Source organism: Drosophila pseudoobscura, chromosome 4 (assembly GCF_009870125.1).
Source record: "Drosophila pseudoobscura strain MV-25-SWS-2005 chromosome 4, UCI_Dpse_MV25, whole genome shotgun sequence".
Classification (NCBI taxonomy): Eukaryota; Metazoa; Arthropoda; class Insecta; order Diptera; family Drosophilidae; genus Drosophila; species Drosophila pseudoobscura.
The window spans coordinates 21,042,352-21,066,449 of record NC_046681.1 but is presented as its reverse complement, the minus strand read 5'-3'; the positions used below and the strand labels follow the sequence as shown (position 1 = coordinate 21,066,449).

Sequence of the window (24,098 nt, the reverse complement as noted above, 5' to 3'; positions counted from 1 at the left end):
AGGCGGCAGATTCTTCTTGTTTACTTTTTGGCCGTCTGGCCCGAAGATTTCTCTCTCCTTCGCCATTGTGTTTGCTTTGGCCACTTGAGAGAATGCGGTGGAGGAGGAGGAGGAGAAGGCATTCTTGTGGCACACTTCATCTTCATCTCTGAGATCATTCTTCGCGGCGTCGCCCACTTTTGCCTGCACCACAAAAAAATAACCCCTTATTTATTGTACTCTTTCTTCACATAAGTATATCTTGTCAAGTCATTTCAAATTATTGCCTACACGATCGATGATTTGTGGGCTTAATGTTTATTTTTATTTATCTTTTTACACATTTTCACATTTTATTTTTATACACTGCACACATATTGATTGCTGATTGTTGTCTGGGTTTTTGTGTATATTTTGTAACAATTCGGACAAATATTTCTATTTTTAACACAATTCATAGGCCTTTTATCTAAACCTTTGAAATTTGTACTAACTGAAGCAATTATTCTCTGATTTTCAGGTATGTCAAACTTATTTTACAATCTCCTTGCGGAACTGAGGGGTAAGCTATGAAAAATCTATACAAATTTAATTAAAATTTGGTCCTAAAAATTATGCCTGTAATACTAAGGCACTCTTGTTGAAAGAGTGAAAGATATAAGTAAATAGATGGAGAAATTGCACCTTAGACCACTGTGGACATTCGTCGAATGATGCGAATAAAGGACGATTCCCTGCACTTATTTCCAATAAGAGAACAGACACACATTTGTTTGAAAACAAATGGATTGAGACCATGTCCAATGAGCCATTGGAGGTTACTTTTTCCAACGGAAGACCAAAATACTACCGTCGGTCTAACTTCTATCCTTTACTGCTTGTATGCGATTGCTTCGTATAGCGCGTCATGCGGCAGGGCCCATCGGATGGTACCATTTCTGCTAGGAACCTGCTCGTAACAAGCTTCGGCTTGGTATTGCTTGGTCCCATATCTATCCCTAGATATCCATCCCAAAAGGTGTATTTTTAACTCTACAAAAAACTCCCATAAAAGTTTCAATTAAAATTATTTTTAATCGCCCTGACCAATTATAATCCAATCAAGTGGCAAAACTTTTCGCAATGCCCGCCCATAAATAATAAAAAAGCAAAAATCATTTGCAATTCAAAAGCGTAACATTGCAAAAATCATCTCTAAAAAATAAAAAATTTACAAAAATCATGGCCAAGAAAAAAGTTGAATAATTTTGTGCAAAAGTCATTGAAAATAGGTTTTTATTTGAATTTTGTAAACTTTTGTTTGCCTCTAATTAAATAGATATCAATCAAATTAAAAGACGCCTTAAAAATGTAAATTATTTGCGCCATATTCGCGTTAATGGCTTGGACTTTAGGCCAAAGCCATGGTCCCTGGCCCTTTACAGACAGTTCATGAACTATAATAACCATAAATTGAGTCCATAAGGAAGTGGAAGAAGAACCTTAACTGTCGAGGCCCAACAGCACATACTAATCGATGTGATTACATTAGCATTAGGAATAGGAATAGGAATAGACATAGACATGGACATGGACAGGGCAAAGACAGCGTTGACAAGACGACAGAGGGGAGGAGACATTAAGCCATAGAGAAAGACACACAACGAGAGCTGAATGTCGACGCCATAATGTCTGGCACCACCATCGTTCGTCGTTTGTTCGTTCACTGGAAATCGTTAATTTTGTACCCTATCCCCCCACCAGCCACAGGCAAACCTTTAGCTGTAGATACAGTTTGGTTTATTCTATTTTTGCATTGCAATGTGCGGCAAATTATATTTAAATGGCTGCCACTTAAAGTGTCTATTGTGTGAGCCCCAAAGGGGTGGGGGGGCATGGCATGGAAAATGCACTGACTAACGGACACGTGTGTGCCCCAATGCCATATTTTATTAAAGTGCAAAACCTCAACAATGGCAGCTCCTCTTACAGCGAGGGAGGATTCAATAGAAGGTCACCGAATGCCCAAGCATTTTGGCAGAAGGCTGTCTACGAAATCCATGACAGCCGGGAGTTTAAGAGAGCTACGAAAGAGTGGCTTTGCCACGAAGTCAAGGCATGAGCGCATGAAATGTTTGCTCATTGTATCATTTCTGTGTTGCTCGTTACACATTTTGCTATTATTGTGTCTTTATTCAAAAATAAAATACACAAAAATGGAGAAATAGTTTTACACGAATTCTATAATTTTCTTCTAGCCAGCCCTTCTCCTTCCACGTTCACACGTGAATGGTTCTTTTTTTGGTTTTAGTTCTCTACCTTTGGGTTCCTCCAACTACAAGATCCTCCCTCTCTATATCGATTCACTTAAATTGCCGTACATTTTTTGATATATCGTGTGGGGCATGTCAAATTTCACTTTTATTGTGGTTTCTTTGCGGCTTTGCCGTCTGTTGCCTTTGCCGCATCGATTAACGTTGCTGGCTTTTAATTACTTTAATTACCGCGCTTTGTGTATCGTATTGTGTTTCCCCTAGAATATTTCTTGATGGGATATGGCGTGGTTGCATAAACACAGTGTCCGCAATTAAGAGAACTACGAGGCGTGCCTGCATGCATCATCTTGTTAGATTCCGATTGAACTTTAGAATCAGTTGATAGTTGATAGTGATCCGAGAGCCGCAACTTTGTATGCAGCTCAGAACGATCGGATCGTATGAGATTCAAGGTCTTTGGGGTAGAGCCAGGTGCTCGAGTGGTGGAGGTGTGGGATGAAAACTGCTTTGAATTGTGATTGTGAAACGTCAAAGTAGGTGCTAGATCGGTAGAAGGTGTTTGTGTAGTAGGAAATCGTTGTGATCTTCTGGGCTTTGTTGGATTTTCAGCTTTGAATCAACGATCCTCCTCGGTGTTGGTATGGATTCAACAAATCTTTGAGGCTTATCAATACGAAAAGCATTTCATCCTTACAATTATATATATATCGATTATAATTGAGAATTATTTATGTTATCGTTTCATATCAAAGACTCTTCGATGGGGGATTTTACTGGTAATTTTTAATCGATTTTTTTGCGTTATTGTTTATCGGTTTTAATACCTTCTAGCAGAAAGCAAAAAAGAAAAGCCAGATGTTAAATTAAACCCAGAAAACCATTAATATATCTCCCCCCAAAAGATATTTCATTTTCTTTTGACCCCTGTTGACCAAGGGAAAAGCTAAAATTGTAATTATTTTTCCCCCTTTCCAGTCCATAGGGAGCTTCCCAGTCAGCCACGTGGCAAATGTTAAACAGAAGCCGAGCAAAAGCAGATTCTGTTTGCAGCCATTTAGCAGCGTTTATTTGGCCTGGCTAATGAGCCGTCAACAGGGGGCTGCTAGGGGTGGGGTACCAAGAAAGGTGAGACAGTTTAAGCCACCTTTTGGGGGGAGACCCACCCACAAGTATGTGGCAAAAGAAACCCCAAAATGTGGTCGACAACTACATTTTCTAGAATCTTTAAGTTCATTATGGTTTCGGGTTACACACGACGGCGCCCACCCACAGAGAGGACGCGCCCCACCGTCCAAGAGGGGGGCAGCTAATAACGTGGCAGACATTCTGGCGACGCAAACGGCAAACAAAAAGACGGCAAAAACTGTCGACAGATACAAGTTTTCACTTTATTGTTTTTTTTTGCATAATCCAGGGAAATTCTTATGAAACTTCAAGCAATGCAATTTTATGATTGCGAAATGGCAAAAATTATGGATAAACTTGGTTTAATTTATGACAATTAAAAAGGCAATGGAAAACGTGAAAGGTGAAGGAAATATACACTTTCCGATGATGGAAAGTCTTATCTTTAAAGCAATAAATATTGTATTTATAATAAGATCGACTAAAAGTTCCGCTAATCATTATTCATTATAGAGGGACCCCAGCAAAGCGGGTCACTGTATGCCCTCCAGGCATCCACAAGCTCCATGACAAGCCCAAAATGCCACCAAAAGAAAAGAAAAGTGTTGCCGCCCATTTCGAATAATTGCATAGGCAATTCCCAAGATACAAGAAAAAAAAAACCCAACGCCAGAGGCAATTGAAAACTTCAAAGCAACTGCTGCTGCAACAATGCAACTGCAACACTGCAACTGCAACCGCAAAAAAGAAAAGAAAAAGCAAAGAAAACATGTGGAAATGTGAAAAACAACGCTGAAATTATGATTAGTTGTAACTTGATTTTGGCCAGCCTGCGGCTGCCCATTCGCTCTGCCATTTTGCATTTAATTATGTGCGAAATGTATGATTTTATGGCCAGCGATAAAAAATACTTTTGCCCGAAAACCAAACACAACAAAAAAACACGTAAGAACGATGGAGAGTGGTGTTGAGACATTAGGATACCCTGTAATCGGGCTTGGGGTGGGAGTAACTAAAGGAAAATGATCAAATTATGAGGGATATAGATATAGAAGCCCACTAAATATGAGTCTCTGCCTTCTGATTGTGATTAAATCCATGAGAATTTAGTATGTGGGATCGTAGGATTAATCTGGGTATATTTTGGGCTCTTTTGTCAATGGATTTGTTTACTACGAGATTATACACATTGTATGATCTTTTGCTGTCTCTTCCTTTGCCTCTGCTGGCCGTTATTCTTGTGCACTTCCCTATTCCTTTGCTGTACTCGTTGGCTAGCGAGAGTTACTCGCTCAGAGAGGAGGACCACAAGAGCGAGAGGCTCAGTGTGAAGGGAAAGGAACAATATACCCGATACCCTCTATAGTACCGTGTACAGTCATATAACAAAAAAAAAATTATAATATCTGAGAACGTGCCGCCTCGATTCAGTACGGTTTGCCTACAGCCCATTCGATGCATATATTCTGCTATTGTTGTTCGGAAAATTAGAGCAATGAACTGTGGCCTGGCCGGCCAGCGTTGACTTGGGTCTCGGTACCGGAACTACGAGTTCATAGTGCCCATTGCGGCGGGGATGCAAATGCAAATGCAATGCAGAAAAAGCTAAAGGCACACCCCACACAGACATCGGCAGGGCCAACAAAAACAACAGTAACCGATTCAACAGCACGAGAAAATGTAAACATTCAAAATTTATACACCAATCGCAGTCCTGCTGACCCACAAAAAGGTCTCGTTCCCTTCCGTTCCGTTCCGTTACGTTACGGCGGAGGTGATTGCACTGCTGTTGCACCCACCTAGTCCTAGTCGTCCACCCTTCGTTACAGAAATTGCCTGTTGGTCGACCCAGACACGCGATGTGTCTTTGCGGAGGGCATTTTTCCACGAATTGTTGCATTTTCCAGGCCCACACTCACGCCTTTCAAAAACTGAAGCAAAAGTACGGGAATTTGGCAGTTGATTTTTACTTAGTCATCGATGGGTCAACATTTGCTCGGCCTCGTATTCGTTGGTTAAACATCAAGCTAGTCAAAATATTTGTTCGTTTGCACAAGAAGCAATTGGAATGTGACCAAAACAAAAGACAGTGCTAATTGGTTGACTAGAAGACTAGTAGGGGGGATTATTATACATGGATGAGAGCTTTAACAGCTCTCATTAGTTCTGAGGCGAAAGCTTTGGAAGCTCACTAATACAAAGACATATATTAAAGGTTAAAGGAAGAGGTTTCTTCATATTTACATATTTATGTATCCAATGTCTAGATTAATTCTTCTCCTCAAGACTTCTTTTCACTCTATATAACCGAATGATCACAATGCCATAATGTCACCGCCTTCAAAGTCTCTTTCCCTTTGCTTTGATGGAGCTTTCACACACACGCAACACACAGATGCACACCAATAAATCGCACCCAGGCAGCTTTACTCGATTCTAGAGCAAAGCTTTGGCAAGCTCACTAATACAATTACATGGAGCTTCTTCAAAAGTAGATTCATCTGCCCTGTGGATGTGTGGTGCTCCATTAGCTAATGAGGTTCACTGACATCAAGCCAATTGCCAAAGAGAAAACTTCTCTTGTTTGCTTACAACCAAACAGAAAACAGAAAAAAGCCAAATATAGTATGCAAAATAAATCTTTACAAATTAACCGCAAACAAAGAACTGGATTGACTGGACCCGGGGCGCTGTCTTGTTTTTGTTTGATTTAAATTGTATTTATTTATGACTGCTTTGCGCGCTCAACTCTCTTTTGTTTCTTTTGTCGCCTGGAAGCAATGGACATGGCCAAGAGACCGCCCCCCAAATGGGGGTTATACTAGGTGTATAAAAAGTCAAACTACACGTGTAATTATTTTTGTGACCAAACTTTCACTTTTTTTTTTTAACAAGTACGTGGGGAATTATACTTGGTTTGTTTTATGGGGGGAGTTTGAGGCAAGTTTTCTTAGTCAGGCCAAAAATAAAACCCCTTTCAGGTAGCCTCTCTGGAATAATATAATATTGTGTAAAGCTACTTTAATTGGGCTAAGTCATATCCCAAATTAGACTTCCTTGCTTATCGCTCAATAGATACGACAGCTGTATTTTATAGATAACGGTGTGGCTGATACTATATAAAAATGTTTATATATGACAGTTGTTTGATTTCGAAAGACCTTTGTTTATGGAGTGCCCCGGCGGAGGAGGGGGCCAGGACGTGATTGATTATTGACCAACCTTTGCCTGTGAGGGGTATCGTTGTACAAATCTGTTCTTTTTTGTATACTATTTTTGATACATCGATGACCAAACCACCCCAAAAACCTTCCTTTCTTGATTGTAGGGTATTTACGATCTTGTAAATCGCATCACTGCTGCCTCTCCTCTGTTTCTGATTTGTTTATTAACAACGTGTCGGATTACTGCCCCCGCCGAGCAGCAGAGCGAATCAACGCTTGTTTTAAACTGGTTTTCAAAGGCTAAATGATTTAAAATTAACCAAAGAATTATGTATTCCGCAGGCAATAATTTTTAATTGCTTCCCTTAGCAGCAACCATTAAAAAATATTGTTTCTTAGTTTATTTTTCAAGCTTAATGCATAATTAAAAGTACGGGTATATACAATATTAGGTACAAGTAAGCTCTTAAACTACATTTAAATCACAATTCACTCTTCAACAAAACAAAAACAAAACTAAAAACAATCAAAGCACATTTTCATAGGAATATTTGGGTGGCAAAGTAAGAGGGAAATTCTTTTGTTCATCGCTGATGATGATGCGGGCACATTGCCAAAAGATGTTGCAATTTGTGTGCCCATCCACCATTTGGGTCAATCTACATTCTGTCGGCTGCTGCTCCTCTGCTCCTCCTTTGTCTCTGCCTAGAGTACAGTCATGGCGATAAGCATGAGGGCGACGAGTATGAGCCAAGGGCAGATGAACATCAGGCAGGCGACTTCAAACATGTTTGCTTCGGCTTCTTGTTCTCCCTTCACTCTTGTGGCTTTGTAGGGTCTCTGTTGTTCTTTCTGGTTAGGGGTTGATATTGGTTTGTCCTCAATTAGATCTCTTTTGGGCCGGACAACTGTTGCTGGTTGATGCAGGGCCTCAGCCGTTTTACGCTTTTAGTTTTTTATATGGTCTCTGGATCTGCTGCCACAAAAACAACAAACAAACAACAAATTCGATGCAGCTCAGACTCAAACTCAACTCTCAAACACACACAACAGGTACGACGTTCGGTGTCGCACTGAGCGTACCTTCGTTCGTGTTGGACGATGTTGAATGGCGATGATGGTCGGTCAGCGTCGGTGTCGGTGGGGGGCTTGTTGTTGCTGCTGTTTCGTGTTCGTTGTTCGTGTGTCGCTCTGTTCGGCTCTTTGTTGTCGTTTTGTGCCGGTTTAGCTTTTGTTGTTCCTCTTGTTCGCTCTAGCTCTCTCTCTTGTCGCGTGCTCTCCAGTCGCCCGCGTTCTCCGGCTAGCTCTCTCTCTCTCCCCTGATCGGCTTGCGCTCTCTTTGAATTCAAGCTTTTGTTTGGCTTTTGGCGCGCTTTCGAGAGCTTCTTGTGTCGATTGCATTTCAGTTTCATTGATCCCTCTCCCCCCCTACCCACCTCTCTAACAGGCCTAATGGTATATGTACCTCTTCTCCACTTCTGGAACCATATAATTTCCATTTGGTTTACTTTTGTTGTGGAAACTCTTATCAATGCACTAGATGTGGGTTATCAATCCTAACCTCTTTGCTCAGGTGAGCTTCGTCGACCACGTGTTGGAGTACTGCCTGCTCTGTTGGCTAAAGTTTTTTTTGGATAAAGAAAAGAATTTATTAAATTGAATTGATTGGGAGGGTTAATTGAATAAACATTTTTATGCGGAAAGAGGTTGGAAATTCACGGGAAAATATGCATAAACTGAGATCAAATTTATTCTTTATCTGTTTCTTGTGTGGGGATTTGTATAGCAAGATAAGATATGCAAGAAAGTTGTTTTCACTTAATGTTGCTCTTCAGATATGATAAATACAAATAAATGAAGTCCTTCATAAGAGCTTTGGGGTTCAAAAACCTTAAGATTACTAAGTTACCCGTAGATCATGTTGATGAACTTAAACAAGCTGGAATATATATATATATATATAATTTTTCATTGTTTCTTAAGATTTGTCTTAAAAGAAGAAAAAATAATAATATTATAGTCATTTAATATTTTATAGATGACTTGTCCAAGCGAACGTGTCATTCTTTAGTTATATATATTTCAATTATCAATTAGCCACTTATTTAAATATTAGCTACAATGCACTGGCGGAAAAGATACTAGAAGAACCAAGACCTAGACAAAAGATACTAGCGGAAAAGATCTGCTAGAAACTAGACCCCATCTCATAAAGTTGTTTATCTCGTTATACCCGTACTTGTATCTTTTTCAGTCCCAAACTTAAAAAAAAAACCCATAATATGGTCTCTTTTGATCTGCCCCCAAGTCCCTCCTATTCGGCAGTCCAAAGTCCAACACCAATTATCACTTTCCCAGACCAAACCAGCCATAGATCAAACTTTCGTGCCAGACATAAATCATAATTTATAATAATTTATTTATCAATACGATGACTAGACTCGTTCTATCCACCAAAGATTTGCTCGCCTTTGGACTTTGGAAATAAAACACACACATTTTTGAAAGTGGAGCCCGTATTGATCGTGACCATCGAGGTGGCGTTGGCGACCTTTTACAGAACTGGTCTCTGACCGACTGCACCCATGTGTGTCCGCCTTGTGGAAAATTACAACGGACAACCAGTTTTGTTTACTTTTCTGGCCCGCTGTCTGGGCGACCGATGATTGCTTTATAAAGTAGTTTCCAATGTGCGCTGGCCATCATAAAAAGTATACAATATTTATGTACACATTTATAAAAGCTGGGCCGTCTAATCAGTTTCCCAAAGGTTTATCTTATCGAAAACTGTTTACCCAAAAGAACAGGCTTCTTGAAAAAGTCTTCAATCGATGATATGTCATTAGAGACTATGATAGATATTACGAATATGAATTAGATTTATTTTCAACGATTTCTTTTATTAATAAATTCTCTCTTTTATTTACAGGTATGTTGAGAGAAAAAAACCCTTTGAAATGTCTATATGTAGAGATCTTACGTAAGTACTAGAGTCTCATAGCTATGCGTAGGCTTACAATATCTTTATGGTGGTTTTCCATTAGTTAGTTTCCATTAGTCTGAACCAATGTTTGCTCCCTCAAAGTCTTATCTTGGCCAAACTTTGTATGGCATGATAAATGGGCTGTTGTCAGAGGGGGTGTTATATTCGTATCTAACATTTCATAGCATATTTTAAGTGGAATATTCCAAGAGCCTGGCATTTGTCAATAGTAGGTATTCTGCAAAGTATGCTATATAAATGTTGATTTTAGGGAAATTATTTATTTATTTAGAAAAAAAGGAATACTTGAACAATTATGTATAGAACTTCAGTCAACAAATTATATTGGAATTAAAATTTCAATATATTACCCACCCTTATCGGTGAACATTAGGTCAAGCATCAATCCGGCTAATTATGCTCACGACATGCATATTGTGCTTTCAATGGGTGGACTTTTATTTTAAATTTACATTAAAAAAGGGATCAGAAAAGAAATATATTCTTATGAAATATTCGTAATATTCTGATGCTTTGGAATTATTGCTTCTTATGTATAGATACACACAACTCTGTTCCTCTCCTTCTACATCAGCATTACGTATACGCCTGGTGGCTCCTCCTAAACTTCAAGTCAAATATTCGCTGCCACTCCAAAAGTAATGAAAAAGGAAACCCCCTATATGATTGGGTCTCGAACAACATAATCACAACGAAACCCTGCCAATGCCTCTTCGCACAGTCTCCGCCATAAGTATGGTCTGACACACGCACATACAATGGGCGGAATTGTTGTTTTGCTGGGTCTGAAGTTGTGCTTTTCTGAACATACATTCGCATAGTTGATTTCTTATGCTTTGTTTATTCGAGTATGTAGGTCATGCTCCACTTGGAAGCGGAGCACACGAGAGGGAGATGGAAGATAGAGAGGGGAGACATCCCACATACACATGTATATGCAATTAATGTTTGGATGTCCTTAGAATGCCCCCTGGGGCCTATAGGGGCGCCCTTGTTGTTCAAACTAGAAAAACAATGAAAATTCCTGACATGCCAATTCCGACATTGATTTACCTTGTCATTGAAATACTTCCTCCCCCTCTGTGTTTTGTAATATTTATAAAATTGCATTCCTTAGAAGCCTTGACTGGAGGAAGGTCCTTTGGAAATGTCGCTGCTTAGCCTCATTGATAATTTATAAATTGGTGTAATTATTTTAGTCGACTAGAAAGCAAAAAAGAACAATTCAAATTGGGACAGCCGAAGGGAAATAGCTGTACAGCGTCAGTGTTCATTTCTGCACACATACTCTGTCTCTCTCTCTCTCTCTCTCTCTCCTGTGTGGGTCTCCCACTGATGGCCACAAAATAACGAGAATTTCCCTTTTATCGAGCACGTTTTCGTGGGGCATTTGCGCAGGCGCCAGAGAGAGAGAGAGAGCTACGAGGAGCAGGTGTTGTTTATGCTCCATTCATGGCTATATATATTCTATATTTATGTATGTATACAGTAATCGAAACACAAAGAGAGAGAGGGAGTGAGAGAGAGAGCCCCAGGGAGAAAGAGAGAGCTAATTAGATAAAAGGAAATTTTTAATGTGGGAAGGGAAATAAAAATCACTTATGCCCGAGTGTGAGAGAGAGAGAGAAATTCACCCACTTTCTTTACCCAAAAACACGGGGGCCTCTCTCTCACGTGGCATGCGGGGGCTTTCCCTCTCTCTTGCAGCCGCCCAGAGCGCTTGCTCTCCGACACTCTGTCTCTCTCTCATCTGCATGTTGCAAAGCAGCAACAAAAACAGAAAAATAAAACAGAAAATAATACAAATCCTACCCTCAGTCAGTGCCATTCGATTGTCAATCCACACTTTGGCTGGCTTCCCAGCACAAAAAAACCAAACAAAACTTTATATAAAACATTGCAAAAATCAACAACAATTCTGTAGGACCCAAAAGCTGCAAATGTTTGTACCTTGTTTTTGTGTGTGTAAGGCTAAAATCCCACTTTTTTTGAATCCGAGAAAGGAAATTTTCGTGTTGTTGTGCGAAACGCGGAAGAGTTTTGCGCTGCTCGGTTGTCCGTCAGTCATTCAGTCGTCGTCGGACTGTCAGACCGTTTGGTATCTGTGTGTGTGTGTGCGAGTGCATGTGTGTGAATGTGCAGAGAATTAAATAAATTAAATATCTATAAAATATAAATAAAAGTGCTAAAGGGATTATATAAAATCCGTAATCAAAAGAAAAATATCTGCATTTAAAAAGAAAAATCTTTCATACAAAAAAACGTGTATAAGTGCTCTCTTTCACTCGCTCTCTCTGAGAATATATATATATATATATATTCCCCTGATACGCGCGCTCCGTCTCTCTCTCTCTCTCGCTGTCTGTCTCTCGCTTGCTCTAATAGCCCTAGATATTTTTCTAGAATTTCGCGCCTATTTGTTGGTTTTGGTCCCATTCCCATTCATTCATTTATCAACCGTTGATAATTACCCCAATAGAAGCAGCCAACAAGAAAATAATACAACATTTCATTCATGGAAAACAAAAACAATTTAGAAATTGCTTTTAATAACGGAAATATATTTATTAAAAGGTAATGTGGAGACCCCCAATTCTAAATTTTTGTTATTAAATCTGTGTGTTCCTGTGTTTCTGTGTTCGTTTTGTGTTTGTCCGTTTTCCGTTTTGTTTTTGGGTTTCTTTTTTTTTCTATTTATGACAAAATAAATGGCAAATTATCGAATTATTCTTAACATTTTTATCAACATTAAACGAACATCACATTTACTACTGGACGGGATGGGTGGGGAAGGGAAGGGAAGGGTGGGGTGTCTGTGCCACCCCCTTTTCGTCCTGTAATTTATCTCCTTTTTTGGGTATTTTCTTGGTGTGATTGGGTGAGGTCAGAGGTTAGAAGTTGAACGGGTCTAAATGGTGGGGAATTTTGGGATATTTTTGAAGCCTAATGAATGGTGAAATAAGTAAACTTGGGGAATCTTTGAAAATAAAAAAATATAAAAAAAGCAAAGGTTCAGAAGGTGAACATAAATAACATAAAAAATAATACAAATATAAAATATAAAAAAAATAATACATATAAAACAACTATAAAAATAAAATAAAAAACAATGCAAATATAAAATATAAAAAAAATATGAAATATAAAAAAAATTACTTAAGTAATTATTATTATTATTAACTTATTTTTTTAACTATTTATTTTTATTATTATTATTCTAGCTTTTGATGTTTGGAAAAGAAAACTTTTTTTTTTAGTAACAATTAAAAATTTTAGAATTATTAATTAACAAGTATTTCATTGTGTCTTTAATCTTTAATCCCTGCTTGAAAGTTCGCTTCCATGAAAGTACAAAAAATTCCACATTATTTTAGTTTATTTATTGGTTAAAATAAGAATTAATTGCATTTACATAATTACTTCTACAAATATTCCTAATATTTTCCGGTAATGAAACGCATGATTTTATTTAAATTGTATTTAAAGTCTTCAGATTCATTGGGTATCCATATCCATATAATATAGTAGCAAAATAATCATACATTTTTCTTTAAAAATATGGCATAAATGCTTCTCAAACTATAGGTATACAAAATAAATAGAAGTACATCCACATACCTTCTACCCATTCAAACTATAAATTCTTTCGAAATGTTCATCGTTTACGTAGCAGTGAACATATTTTGTAGGCTCCTGCCATTAAGAACTAGTTCTCTGGCATAAAACGTGAGAAAACCACCCAGAAAACTGGCCAACGGCCATAAAAATCAACATAACACCGTTTCCTTCCAACAAACTCCCCCAAAAAAAAATTGATGGGGAAAAACAACCCCCAAATGTGTGGATTGTGGCATGTAATGTTTACACTTACCAATGTACGATAGTTGCCTACTAGTTCTTGAAACCCAAGGATGGACTCAATGGGAGAGGAAGAGAGAAGGGAAGGGAGCCAGAATGAAAGGCCAACATTTAATCGCCTTGACTGGCACTTTGCCGTCAATGTCAGGGCGTCCTTAATGGTGCGCCAATAAAAATGTCCTTCTTCGCCGAAAGCCAAACAATATCCATTAATACCAGATCGATAAATATGGGAGAAACTGGCCCACAAAAAATTTGATTTAATTGTGCAAAACTTATTGAAGGCATTTCTTAGACAACGAAAAATCATTGATTTTTTCCTTCGGGGGCTTTCCCCCATTCCCCATTTCTTCTTATGCTGCTTTCGTTTCTTGCGTTTTCTTCTTTTGTTTTCGATAGTATTTTTTTTTTGTTGTAAGCTTATTTTCGTTTGGTAAAACCATAGAAAGGCACCCGCCCCCTTTTGATTACGCAATTTTTACTTGAAAGTTGGACTTTCATTCATTTCCCTGACGTTCTTGTTGGGGGAGGTCCATGCCTGTCTTTGTCTGGTTATGGGGTCTTTCCTTCTTTATTTTCTGTTGGCAGTCACAAAGGCGTCACGTCAACGCAGCGTATACGCAATATTGATGACTGGTGACCTCAGCATTTGGAGGGGGAGGAGGTTACCAAAACACACCCCAAAAAATAATCAAAAAAGATCTCTATTCGCTTGAATGCAACTCTACCTCTATTATTTGCCAATTTTGGTTAGGGGAAAAAGCATATTTAGATGTGAGATCTTTTCATGCTGATAATTGGTTGAGAACTGCCCCACACACACACACACACACACACACACACTCAGACACAGAGTCGTCTGTATCTGAGAGAGAAATAACATCTGGCTTCTGGTTCACTTAATCGATGTTTTGTCTATTAAGCGTATCGCGTTTTGTGCATTTTTGTTTTCGTTTCGTTCTCAAGTAAACGAATCTTGATGAACTCGAACCGGCTTAAGGCGGCTCGAGGCGGTTTTTGTATGGATTTTTATTGGCTCTTTAATGATCTAATGGCAATGGGACTTTGGTTGTTGTATTTATTGACTAATGATTAAATGATAAATCAATTAAATATATATTAAATTGAGAGAGCTTTATCCAGGCTAAAATTAAAGAAATTAATGGACCATATACTTGAATTAACGATTGAATTAAGTCATTTGGGAGAGTGTGTTAAAACGGGAATATACGATACGTTGATATAAGTTGCTGTCCAGCATTTGACAACCTTTTCGCTTTGGAAAGTTTTGCTATCTGGCAACCTTTTTGCATCTTGCAACGTTTTCTACCTGGCAATGCTGTTTACCTTTTTAAGACATTTTTAAAGAATTTTTCCACCTTTCCGTAAAGAGAATGCCACTTATTTTTGATGAACTTAAACAGTACACCTTTTTTAATTAATTTATAAAAAACCAGAAGTACATTTTTATATGTCAGAAAACATTAAATGAACATCTGGCAAGCTTTTATAATATATCGTATTATTACTACCTATTCGAGAGGGGAGGCCTCTTATAACGCTAAACTTTAGAGCTAGCTCTAGTCTTAGTTTCTTATTTTAAATTTTATAAATTTCTTCGGTTGTTGGCAGATCTTTCAGGTATTTTCTAGATTCCCTTTGCACTTCTTTTTATTGGTTATTGGTTCTCTTGAACCAACTCCGTTATCTAGTTCTCTAGTTCAGTCTTAGAACTTTTGAAATCATAACTAAAGCTGAACAAGGGGATTGAAGCGATGGAACAAAACGATAAACTTATAGAAATTATCAGAAGAATTATATAATTATATTATAGAATTATCAATCAATTACGAAAAAAGGCTCCTTATTTGCGAATTTATGAATTTACAGGGTTTCAAACAGAGCTGCGAACTTGTCTAAAATTATATATAGTTTTTTCCGTTGCCAGACCTTCGGCAACGGCCCGATCTGGCAATGAGGACAGTCGTCGAAAGCATGAGGGTTCTACAACTTAGTTTTTGGTTTGAGTTTTCGTTTTAAGGAATCTTGGGACTACAAATTAAAATATTAAAGTGTTTGTATATGTTCCAGATTTTCATCTTAAATGATTACTGTATGAAGGGTTCCTTGAAAATGATCCCTTACCAATCCTCTACCAAATTGGTTTCGTAATATGTCTGCTTATCAATACATTTTTCCTCCATATATCTCCTCTATACCTCCTTCCATAAGAATGCTCTCAAAAAATATAAACCTGAAATATGATTGCTTTAATGCCATGAATTTTTAAAGATGCCATCAACAGGCCTTCCCTACATATGTACAATCAGATACTCTTTATGTACTCTGACATTTACGTGATGAAATCATTTCTGTAAGGCTTAAGTCCTTGACTGCATTTGGCGCCAACAATTGTCCAACAAAGAAGTTGCAGCTGAAGAAAACTGAAGGAAAACTAGGGGGCGAAAAAAAGAAGAAAAATCATCGTGAAAAGCCATCGTACGTGACGAGATTTGGAGAGGGTCGGGGAGGAGTGTAGGGGGGAGACCCAAAGAGAACATCAACCACGACCCACATTTGCAATTTCACACACACACACACAGCTACAACAACAATTATGTATCTATGTTTCTGTGTATCTGTGGCTGCATTTGAGCGTGGGCCTCTGCTGCTGCCGCTGCTGTGTGTGTATCTATGTGTCTGTGCATCTGTGTATCTGCATCTGCAACAAAGAACTGGAACTAAACAACTCAAATAACAACATGTTCATGTTTCGTATTTTTCTGCTAGCCCATTCACATGGAGATACAGGCAGAAAGAGACGGAAGATGCACATAGAGAGCGAAGAAAGAGGGAGAGAGAGAGAGAGCGAGAGAAGGAGTGCGCTTCACATGGCGCAATTTTCAGGTCAAGGTCATGATTCTTCTCTCTCTGTGTGTGTGTGTGTGTGCGAGTTCGTGTGTGTATCTGTGGGTGGAAGGGGGGAGGGGTGGGGAATGGGAAAAGCGATTTCTGTTGTAGCGCACTAGCAATGCGCTTTTCGTAGCGCTTGACGAGTCCTTCGAGCTTCAATCCTTGGCAGGACTTTCGCCTACCTCCCCTCCCCTTCCCCCTGCCCACCTTTCCACCCTAGCTCAATGACGCGTGAACACACTTGCACACACAGATACACACGCCCTCAGATAGCACTTTGCATAATTTCATTCTGAAGTCGCTGCGTGAATCCGCCAACAGATACTTGGAAAAAAGAGTAGATACAGATACAAAGGGTGAGGTAGAGAGGGCCAGGGCTTTGTGCCATGATGTGCATAAATTTCATGCTTAAATGATTTTTATTTTCATTGAGCGTACGATTTTCTTCCAAATTTATTTATGAAGCACAAGAAAATTCAGTTTATAACTAGAACAGAATTTTTGGGAACTAAACTCAAAGGGACTTAAAAGGAAAATATTAAAAATATTTGAAGTGCATTTAAATTAATATAATTTCTACCACTCTTGTCGAATAAGGCGCAAGACATGGATTCGCTGTACCAATTTCCCCTAAGCGAAAGGGTACATTCTTTTCGAATGACACAATGACGAAACAAACCATTAACTAGGAATAATTCTAAGAGACTTTGAATGTTTCTTTATAAAGAATACGCAAATGTTTTGATTTCAGATGTCTTTAGTTCGAAAAAGACTTTTTTATATACAAAATACAAACGTAGATCCTCTTTTATAGCAGAAAATCAACTCTGCAGTCTTTTTGGTATCGGGTATAAACAGCTGATTACTGGTTTCAAGCTGTAAAATATATTAAATTCATGGAAATTCATGTCACAGCTAGAAGGAACCCCTTAAAAAAGGCTCAAATATATTGTATTCATTTTGATTTTGAGTGCATCCAAAAGCAAATCCAGTTTCGATCTATTACAGGGTATTGCAGACTCCAAACGTTGTGCTGCATGGAAAGCAGTCAATGCAAAAATTCTGCGAATCAGAACTGGGAGTAGGGGATTAAACCTCCGTAATGGTTACGACGGTAGTTCTTTTCTATTCAACATCTGAATAGATTATTCTTCCACCGACGCCACTATGCAATTTATATGTGATTTCTCTGTAATCCATGGACACAAGCAATAATTTGTATGGTCATCGTTTGCATGATGGCCTCAACTAGATTACGTTTCTTTCTCGTGCTTTAAAGCCCCACTTTACAGGCTTGATGAACCAAGGGGAAGCCCTAATAAACGTAATCTCTTAATACTCCCAAGTTGCATCCGCATCCCCAAGGCTCTGCTCCAGAGCACGTGCCACAACAAATAGAGGGGGAAGGAGAATGAGAATGAGAAAAAGAATAGGAATCCTTGTCAAACAATGAGACTTGCATTTCATTTTCAAACGGGGAGACATTTTTGTTCCATTATGAATACATTTTTCAAGGCAAAATGTTTTGTTTGGCCCCATGCTGGGGCATGCTGCTGCTGCTGCGGCGCCGTGTGTCAGTTTCAATTGAGTGCGACAGTGGATGGGGTAGGGGGCGGGGCGGCAAAGGAAAAACTCAAGGTTTCCACCGCCACTGCCAACAACTCTTTGGATGGAAACCCCCACCTTGCTGCCTTCCCTTTGAGTACTTTTTGGGCTCAGAAGTGTGTGGACCACTTGACAAAAAGTACTTGGGGGGCCGCCTCTATAGAACGTGACTGGAATGTTGTTGTGACTATTGCAGAGGGAGGTCAAAGTCAGGGTCGTGGGGGACCTATTTTCAGGTAAATTATTTTCGTTGAGCACCTTTTAGCCTTGGTATTTTTTGGGACTTGGGAATGCCCGGGCTCTTTTAATTAATTATGTATGCTAATTAAAGATATATGTATATATCTAAGGGGGGGGCCCTGTAATGTGTCCCCCGGGAGGCATCCCGTTATCCGTGTGTGTGTGTGTGTGTGTTGTGGGACATCTTTAACAAGTTGTCGGACACAAACCACTAAGTGAATGCCCACGGACTGGGGACAGTGTGGGCTCTCGCCTCGAGCTCCGAAAGCTGTCATATCTCCAGCAGACCTGTCATCCGGCTGTCAGCCGGCGCCATTTGTTGCTGCCTTCCCCCAGTGCCCCACAAACGGCGACATATTACATTTCTGTACCACTTGACAGTCGTTCGGTGGAATATCTAAGTTTTCTAAACCAGATAGAGGGTGGCTCAGTGTTGAAGATCTGCAAAGAAAATTGTGAATATTTTCACGGGAGTAATTGCAACGTTGGAATGTCTCTTGTAGGAAATGGGACTATGGTATCAATGAGTTCAACATTGTCATAGATTGTTTGTTATTTTTGTAAGTTCAAGGCTTTCCCTTTGGACCCCTTCTACCAAAGACTATACAATACAATCTTCTTGCCACCTAAAAGGTTCTCGTAAATGTTGATATCAATTGGGGTTTTAATATATACACTAAGAAGGATTACGGCCTTGACTTCTTTTAGAGACACCTTTTTTCAGTAAGAGCTATTTGGTCCCCCAAATATTTTGAAGTTTGTTCTCAAATAAGACTCCAAAGTCTAAAGTTTTTCAATGGATTCGGTCTGCACAATGTGTGTATTTTGTTGTTACATTCTCGGTCCCGAGATTCGGCCGTCCAAAGCTGCGTTCATGCTTGTATTTTGTTTTTGCATTCTCGGACATTCTTCTTTTCCTGGGGCCCGTTGTCTAACAAAAAATCGCGAAAAAAAGAGCTTATGATTTCTTCCAAAATTATGTTTACTTTTTAGTGGCATTTGTGGCATTTTCTAAGGCATTAATAAATAAATAATATGGAAGTGGTTCTAAAAAATAGTTACATAAATACTCCGCAACTAAATTTCCCAAAAAAAAAAAAGCAAATACAAAATAATCACCTTTTTCCAAATATTTTCCCATTAACCACAAATCTTGAATCCCCCTAATATTTCCCTGTTACTGCAGCGCCCGTCTGTTCTCTCATCCGTTTCATGTACGCCATATAAATTCTCATCTCTCATTTGTGTGTGTGTGTGTGTGTGTGTGTGTCTATCGTATTTGTGTGTTTGTGTGTTGGGGCATGCAGCATGCAAACCGCCTGCCCAAAATGCCTGTGGCATGTCAGAGCTCTGCAAAATGTTAATTAAATGCTTTATTTCCATGGCTGGAAGCTTGCTTTTTCTGATGACACATGCAACAAACAGAGGCAACACAATCACACAACCACAACCACACCCACACACACACACAGCACACCCACACCAACACCCAACACTCACTGAAGTGCAACAGAAATTAATGAAAAAAATTGGCAAGGTTGCAACATGAAAACCAAATTGCAAAAATACGATTTGCCAATTGCTTTTGTGATTTGAATTTTGTTGTTGTTTTGGTTTGTTTTTGTTATTTCCATTATGATTTATGTAACCTTTGGAAGGCCAGTATGTTAGAGAAAATGCTGGAGGTCAAACAGAAGATAATCTGTGCCTAAGTCCCTTGTTCTTTAATTTATTTATTTAACAAATTTTATGGTATTTTTATGTATTTTTAAAAAATTATCGAAGTGGATTCCAAAGAAGAAAACTTCTTCAAGTAACAAATAGAACAACAATTTTAGGATTCTAAAAAATATCTCCACCCAAGTCCATAGAACCCAAACCTCTCGTATTTTGAATACCCGAACTCCCTATAATCATGAAGGATTGATAAAAGTATGGTTTTCTTTGGGAACCAGTCGGAATACCATAAGGAATAATCTATCCTACAAAAATGGTTTATGGTTCTAGGTACAATCTCATGGAAACTTATCGAATATCTTCCAATAAGACCCATGTCCTTGACATAAGAACAATCTGTAATAACTTTCAACGGCATCGAAGCACAAAATCCTATGGTTTTCTCAGCGCTTTTGAGCCAGATCTTTAAGCAATAATACCCATCGGTACCAATAGAGGACACCCCTGGCAGACTTTTGTTTTCTTTACGCCTTTCTTTTCCTGTTTTATTTTTGCAAAAATTTTAATTGGATTTTAAAATGAAATACGAAACTTTGTTCCTTGCAAAAACCACAAATGTTGCTTCCAGAAGCCGCATTTAACTTTACAACAAAATCAATTACTACAACAACAACAACAACTGCATGAGTCTTAGGCTTGCCAGTATGGCGGAAACAACAAAACCAACAACAGTAACAACAAAATGGCTACACTAGCCCACAAAATGGCTGCCAATATGGCCACAAGCAGCAGCGGCAGCAGCAGCAAAACCAGCGACATGCAACAGCAGCAGCAGCAGAAAAACATCCACCTAATGCCAGCCCCCATGATACAGCCCGATTATCTGCTGAACAATGATCGCGGTTTATTTAAGGTTTATTGTTTTATCAAAGATTTCATTGGGTAAGTAATCGCAAACAAAAGACCCAGAACAGAATTCAGAAAACGAAAAACGAAAAAAAGAGCGAAATTTGATAAGAGAAATATGTGTGTGTGTGTGTGTGTGTGTGTGTTTACACTGAATGGCAGCAACTCTGCGGCGGCTTTTGACTGCAGAAAGATGTTTACACTGAATGGCTGTAGATTTGTTGCGGCTTTTCTGAGAAATTATTAAATGTGGCAGAAATGATTATATGACAAATAAAATATGCTATAATATACACGCAAATTATAAGATAAATATTTATAAATAATTGCTGTTATAATTTTATTTGTGAAAATTTGTTGTGTTACTTTTATTTATATTTTTTTTGACTCATAGTTTGTTTATCTACCATTAAAGCCTTAACCAAAACTGTTGTTAATTTAAGTTAAAATTAAAATTCAATGCAAATTATGATTAACACCTAGAAATGGTTTGTAAAATGGTCATAATTTCAGCGCAAAATTCAACTGGTTTTTAGGCGGAATTAAACGACTTAAATCAACAGAAAAATATACATATAAATATTCATATTAATTATCATATATTTTGAGCACCAGCACTCGAGCATATGCCACGGCACCCTGTATGTTCAGGCGCTTATCATATTTCATTCTCACACACACACACAGACACACACACAATCTCCCCATGCTGTGTGTGCGCGGTGTCTCTTCATATTTGTTCATATAATTCATATTTAATCAACTGATAATACAGAAACATTTTCAACTTGCTTTTGTGCTGACTTCCAACTGAAATGCCAGTGCTCCAATTTCTGTGCTCCTGATACACTTGCTGACATTATCACCTGCCCTGGGCACTGGCACTGGCACTGCTGGCAATTTGATAACAGCAACAGGCAGACAGGCAGCCAGCCAGCCAGCCACAGCTACTTGATATCAGCCACAACAACTGGAAAACGGTTCCTATTATCACTTCAAATATTAGCAGATACAATAGGCTGTGGACTGTGTCTGTGGCTGTGGCTGGGGGAAGATACCTGGGAATAGTTTTTGAAGTAGTTAGCAAAAGAGAAAAAACACCCCACTTGGCCTTGAGTTTCTCGAGTGTTTGTGGGTATCAATTTTGTATCAAAATTTGCAGTACTTCCACATTTGGTTTAGGCCCAAAACCGAAATTAAAAAACTCTAGAAACAATGGAATATATAATGGAATCTATCGTCTTTGCCCTTTACTCAAGTGGCGTCATAATGGTCCTCGCCTTTGAATATGTCCTTAGAACTTGGCCGAACATAGGCCGAGTGTTGCCTTCGATGTTCGGAATTTGATGACACTCGTGCAGAGGATTTTAGTGGCATTTAAGGGCTAGGTGTATGACGTGCCGGGTGATTAGGAGTTGGCTACGGGCGGCAGCCTCAGAGCCATGGGGCTGGGACGGATTTATAGATTTAAACTTCGTTTGAAACCACTGAAAAAACCCTTTTTGAGACGGTTTATTCTTGTATCAGCATCGTAATCGATCAATCCCTTGCTCTTTGAAAACTAAAGACAGAAGAAAGAACATAAAATTTTATTGGATTGCTTCTAAAAAAGATGCGAAACCAATGATCCATTGAAATCCAGTGAAGCCGATATTGAAACCGCCACTCAATCGATCATTAAGTCTTTAAATCAACCACAATTTCAATTTATAGACAAACCTCTAGATAAATACCACTACAAATATATGTTGGAAATCTAAATCAATAGATTAAGTGCACCCCTTGAATACCAAATCATCATTTGATAGTCGAAAATCATGATAATCGGTTCATTATTATAGCCAGAAACAATCAAGAACGTGTCAGCACTATTCAGACCAAAAGCAAGGCTTTTTTGAAGGCATACTTTTAAAAAGGGGAACCCCATATATTTTGATTTATTTTCCTTTGAAACTGAAACCTTTGTCGTCTGTTTTTCCACTTCCAAATTTGATCAAAAGGGTCTTTTTTGGGGTAAACCACCCGAGTGTTGAACCATGTTTCCATATCAGATTAATGCCAGAAATGCCTTTTGATCATTATGTTTTCATTGTAAATAACACGCAAAGTTTTTCGCAAGAAATCTCTCAAGAGTTTTCTAGATTCTGTTCTCGAGAAATCCAATTGGCAATTTGTGTATTCATTAAAATTCCTCGAAATCAATTATCTGGCTGTCGGCCCACCCATCCGCCACACACACACACACAGACACAGAGACTGGGTGGCCCAAGAAAAACCTTTGATATTTAACCGGCACTGTCAAATTGGGCAGAGTGTTTCAATTATAAATCGGTGGCAGGGTGGCAGGGAGGCAATCTGTGTGCCTCATACATGAACTGTCGTGTCGTGTCGTGTCAACAGTCTGACGAAAAGCACCGAGTCCCCCATCAACACCCACTCGGTTGAGGGCACTGAAGAATCCCCCAAACTGATGGCCAAAAATGGCCAACCGACAAAGATGCAATTTTCCTTTTCATTTCGGTGTTGGGTGCCAACACAAATGGCATTCATGTGACGACTTTTGGCTAAAGGACTGGCTGCAATTTATTTTTGTACTTGGTCTTAATTTTGTTGCCTGATTACGACAATTAATTAAATCAACGAATCTTATTTGGTTGAGTTTTTGCGTCGTTCTCGAAATTGATTGATTAATATTTATTTTTTGCATCTCTTTCGTTGCAGGTAAGCGTTGCCATTTCCATTCTGAACCGAAAGACAGTAAGTTAAGGGGGAATATAGGAAAGGTTTTTGGATCTGCACAGTCTGAACTCTGTGACCCGCTTTAACCCTTTTATTTACACCTTTAACTCTTCTGCAAATACCATGTATCTGGTATTCTTTAAATATTATCTTGTGGTGGCCACAATTGTTGACCCATCTGGTAAATGAAACTAAAATCCCCCCTCCGGCACTCGTAAGAGTCCCTGGCAAACTCTTTTTCCCCTCCTCCCAGTCAGATACGGGCACGGACTGTGTGTTTGCACAACTCGATATGGTTTCATAAGAACTGAACCTTCCAGACTGCTGGAGGACTGGACTGGACTGTGCTCGGAATATTGACTGTTAATTAAAAACCGCCACTCAAATATTGACTCTGCGCTGCTGTAAGTGCTGTTAAAACAAAATCGTAGCCAGGGGGAACGTGACTGCAACACCTGGTTAACCACTGCACTGCAAAAGCACGGGGGGAGGGGCACACATAAGACTTAAAGGCTGGCTTAAGGAATTCCTTGCCTGTATCATTGAAGTGGTGGCGGGAGGCATTTCTTTGGAATAGAAAGAAAACTTTCAAAGAAGCAACCTGCTGACACGTGACTGGCAATTCTAGAGATC

The 24,098-nt window shown here is 38.9% G+C and overlaps 1 protein-coding gene across 9 annotated transcripts in view; it reads left to right on the top strand.

Annotated features, from left to right (window-relative positions):
* The window catches only part of bun (TSC22 domain family member bunched), a 118,593-nt gene that overhangs the window by 44,782 nt on the left and 49,713 nt on the right, over positions 1–24,098 (top strand). Inside the window, exon 3 of one of the 9 annotated variants that reach the window (XM_033379264.1) lies at positions 500–541. The exons of 7 other annotated variants lie outside the window; for them this stretch is intronic. In XM_033379264.1, coding sequence (XP_033235155.1) covers positions 500–541 — 42 coding nt within the window. Of the gene's footprint in view, positions 1–499; positions 542–20,516; positions 20,763–24,098 lie in introns of those variants that run through there. One more of the 9 variants, XM_033379268.1, reaches the window with a different exon arrangement.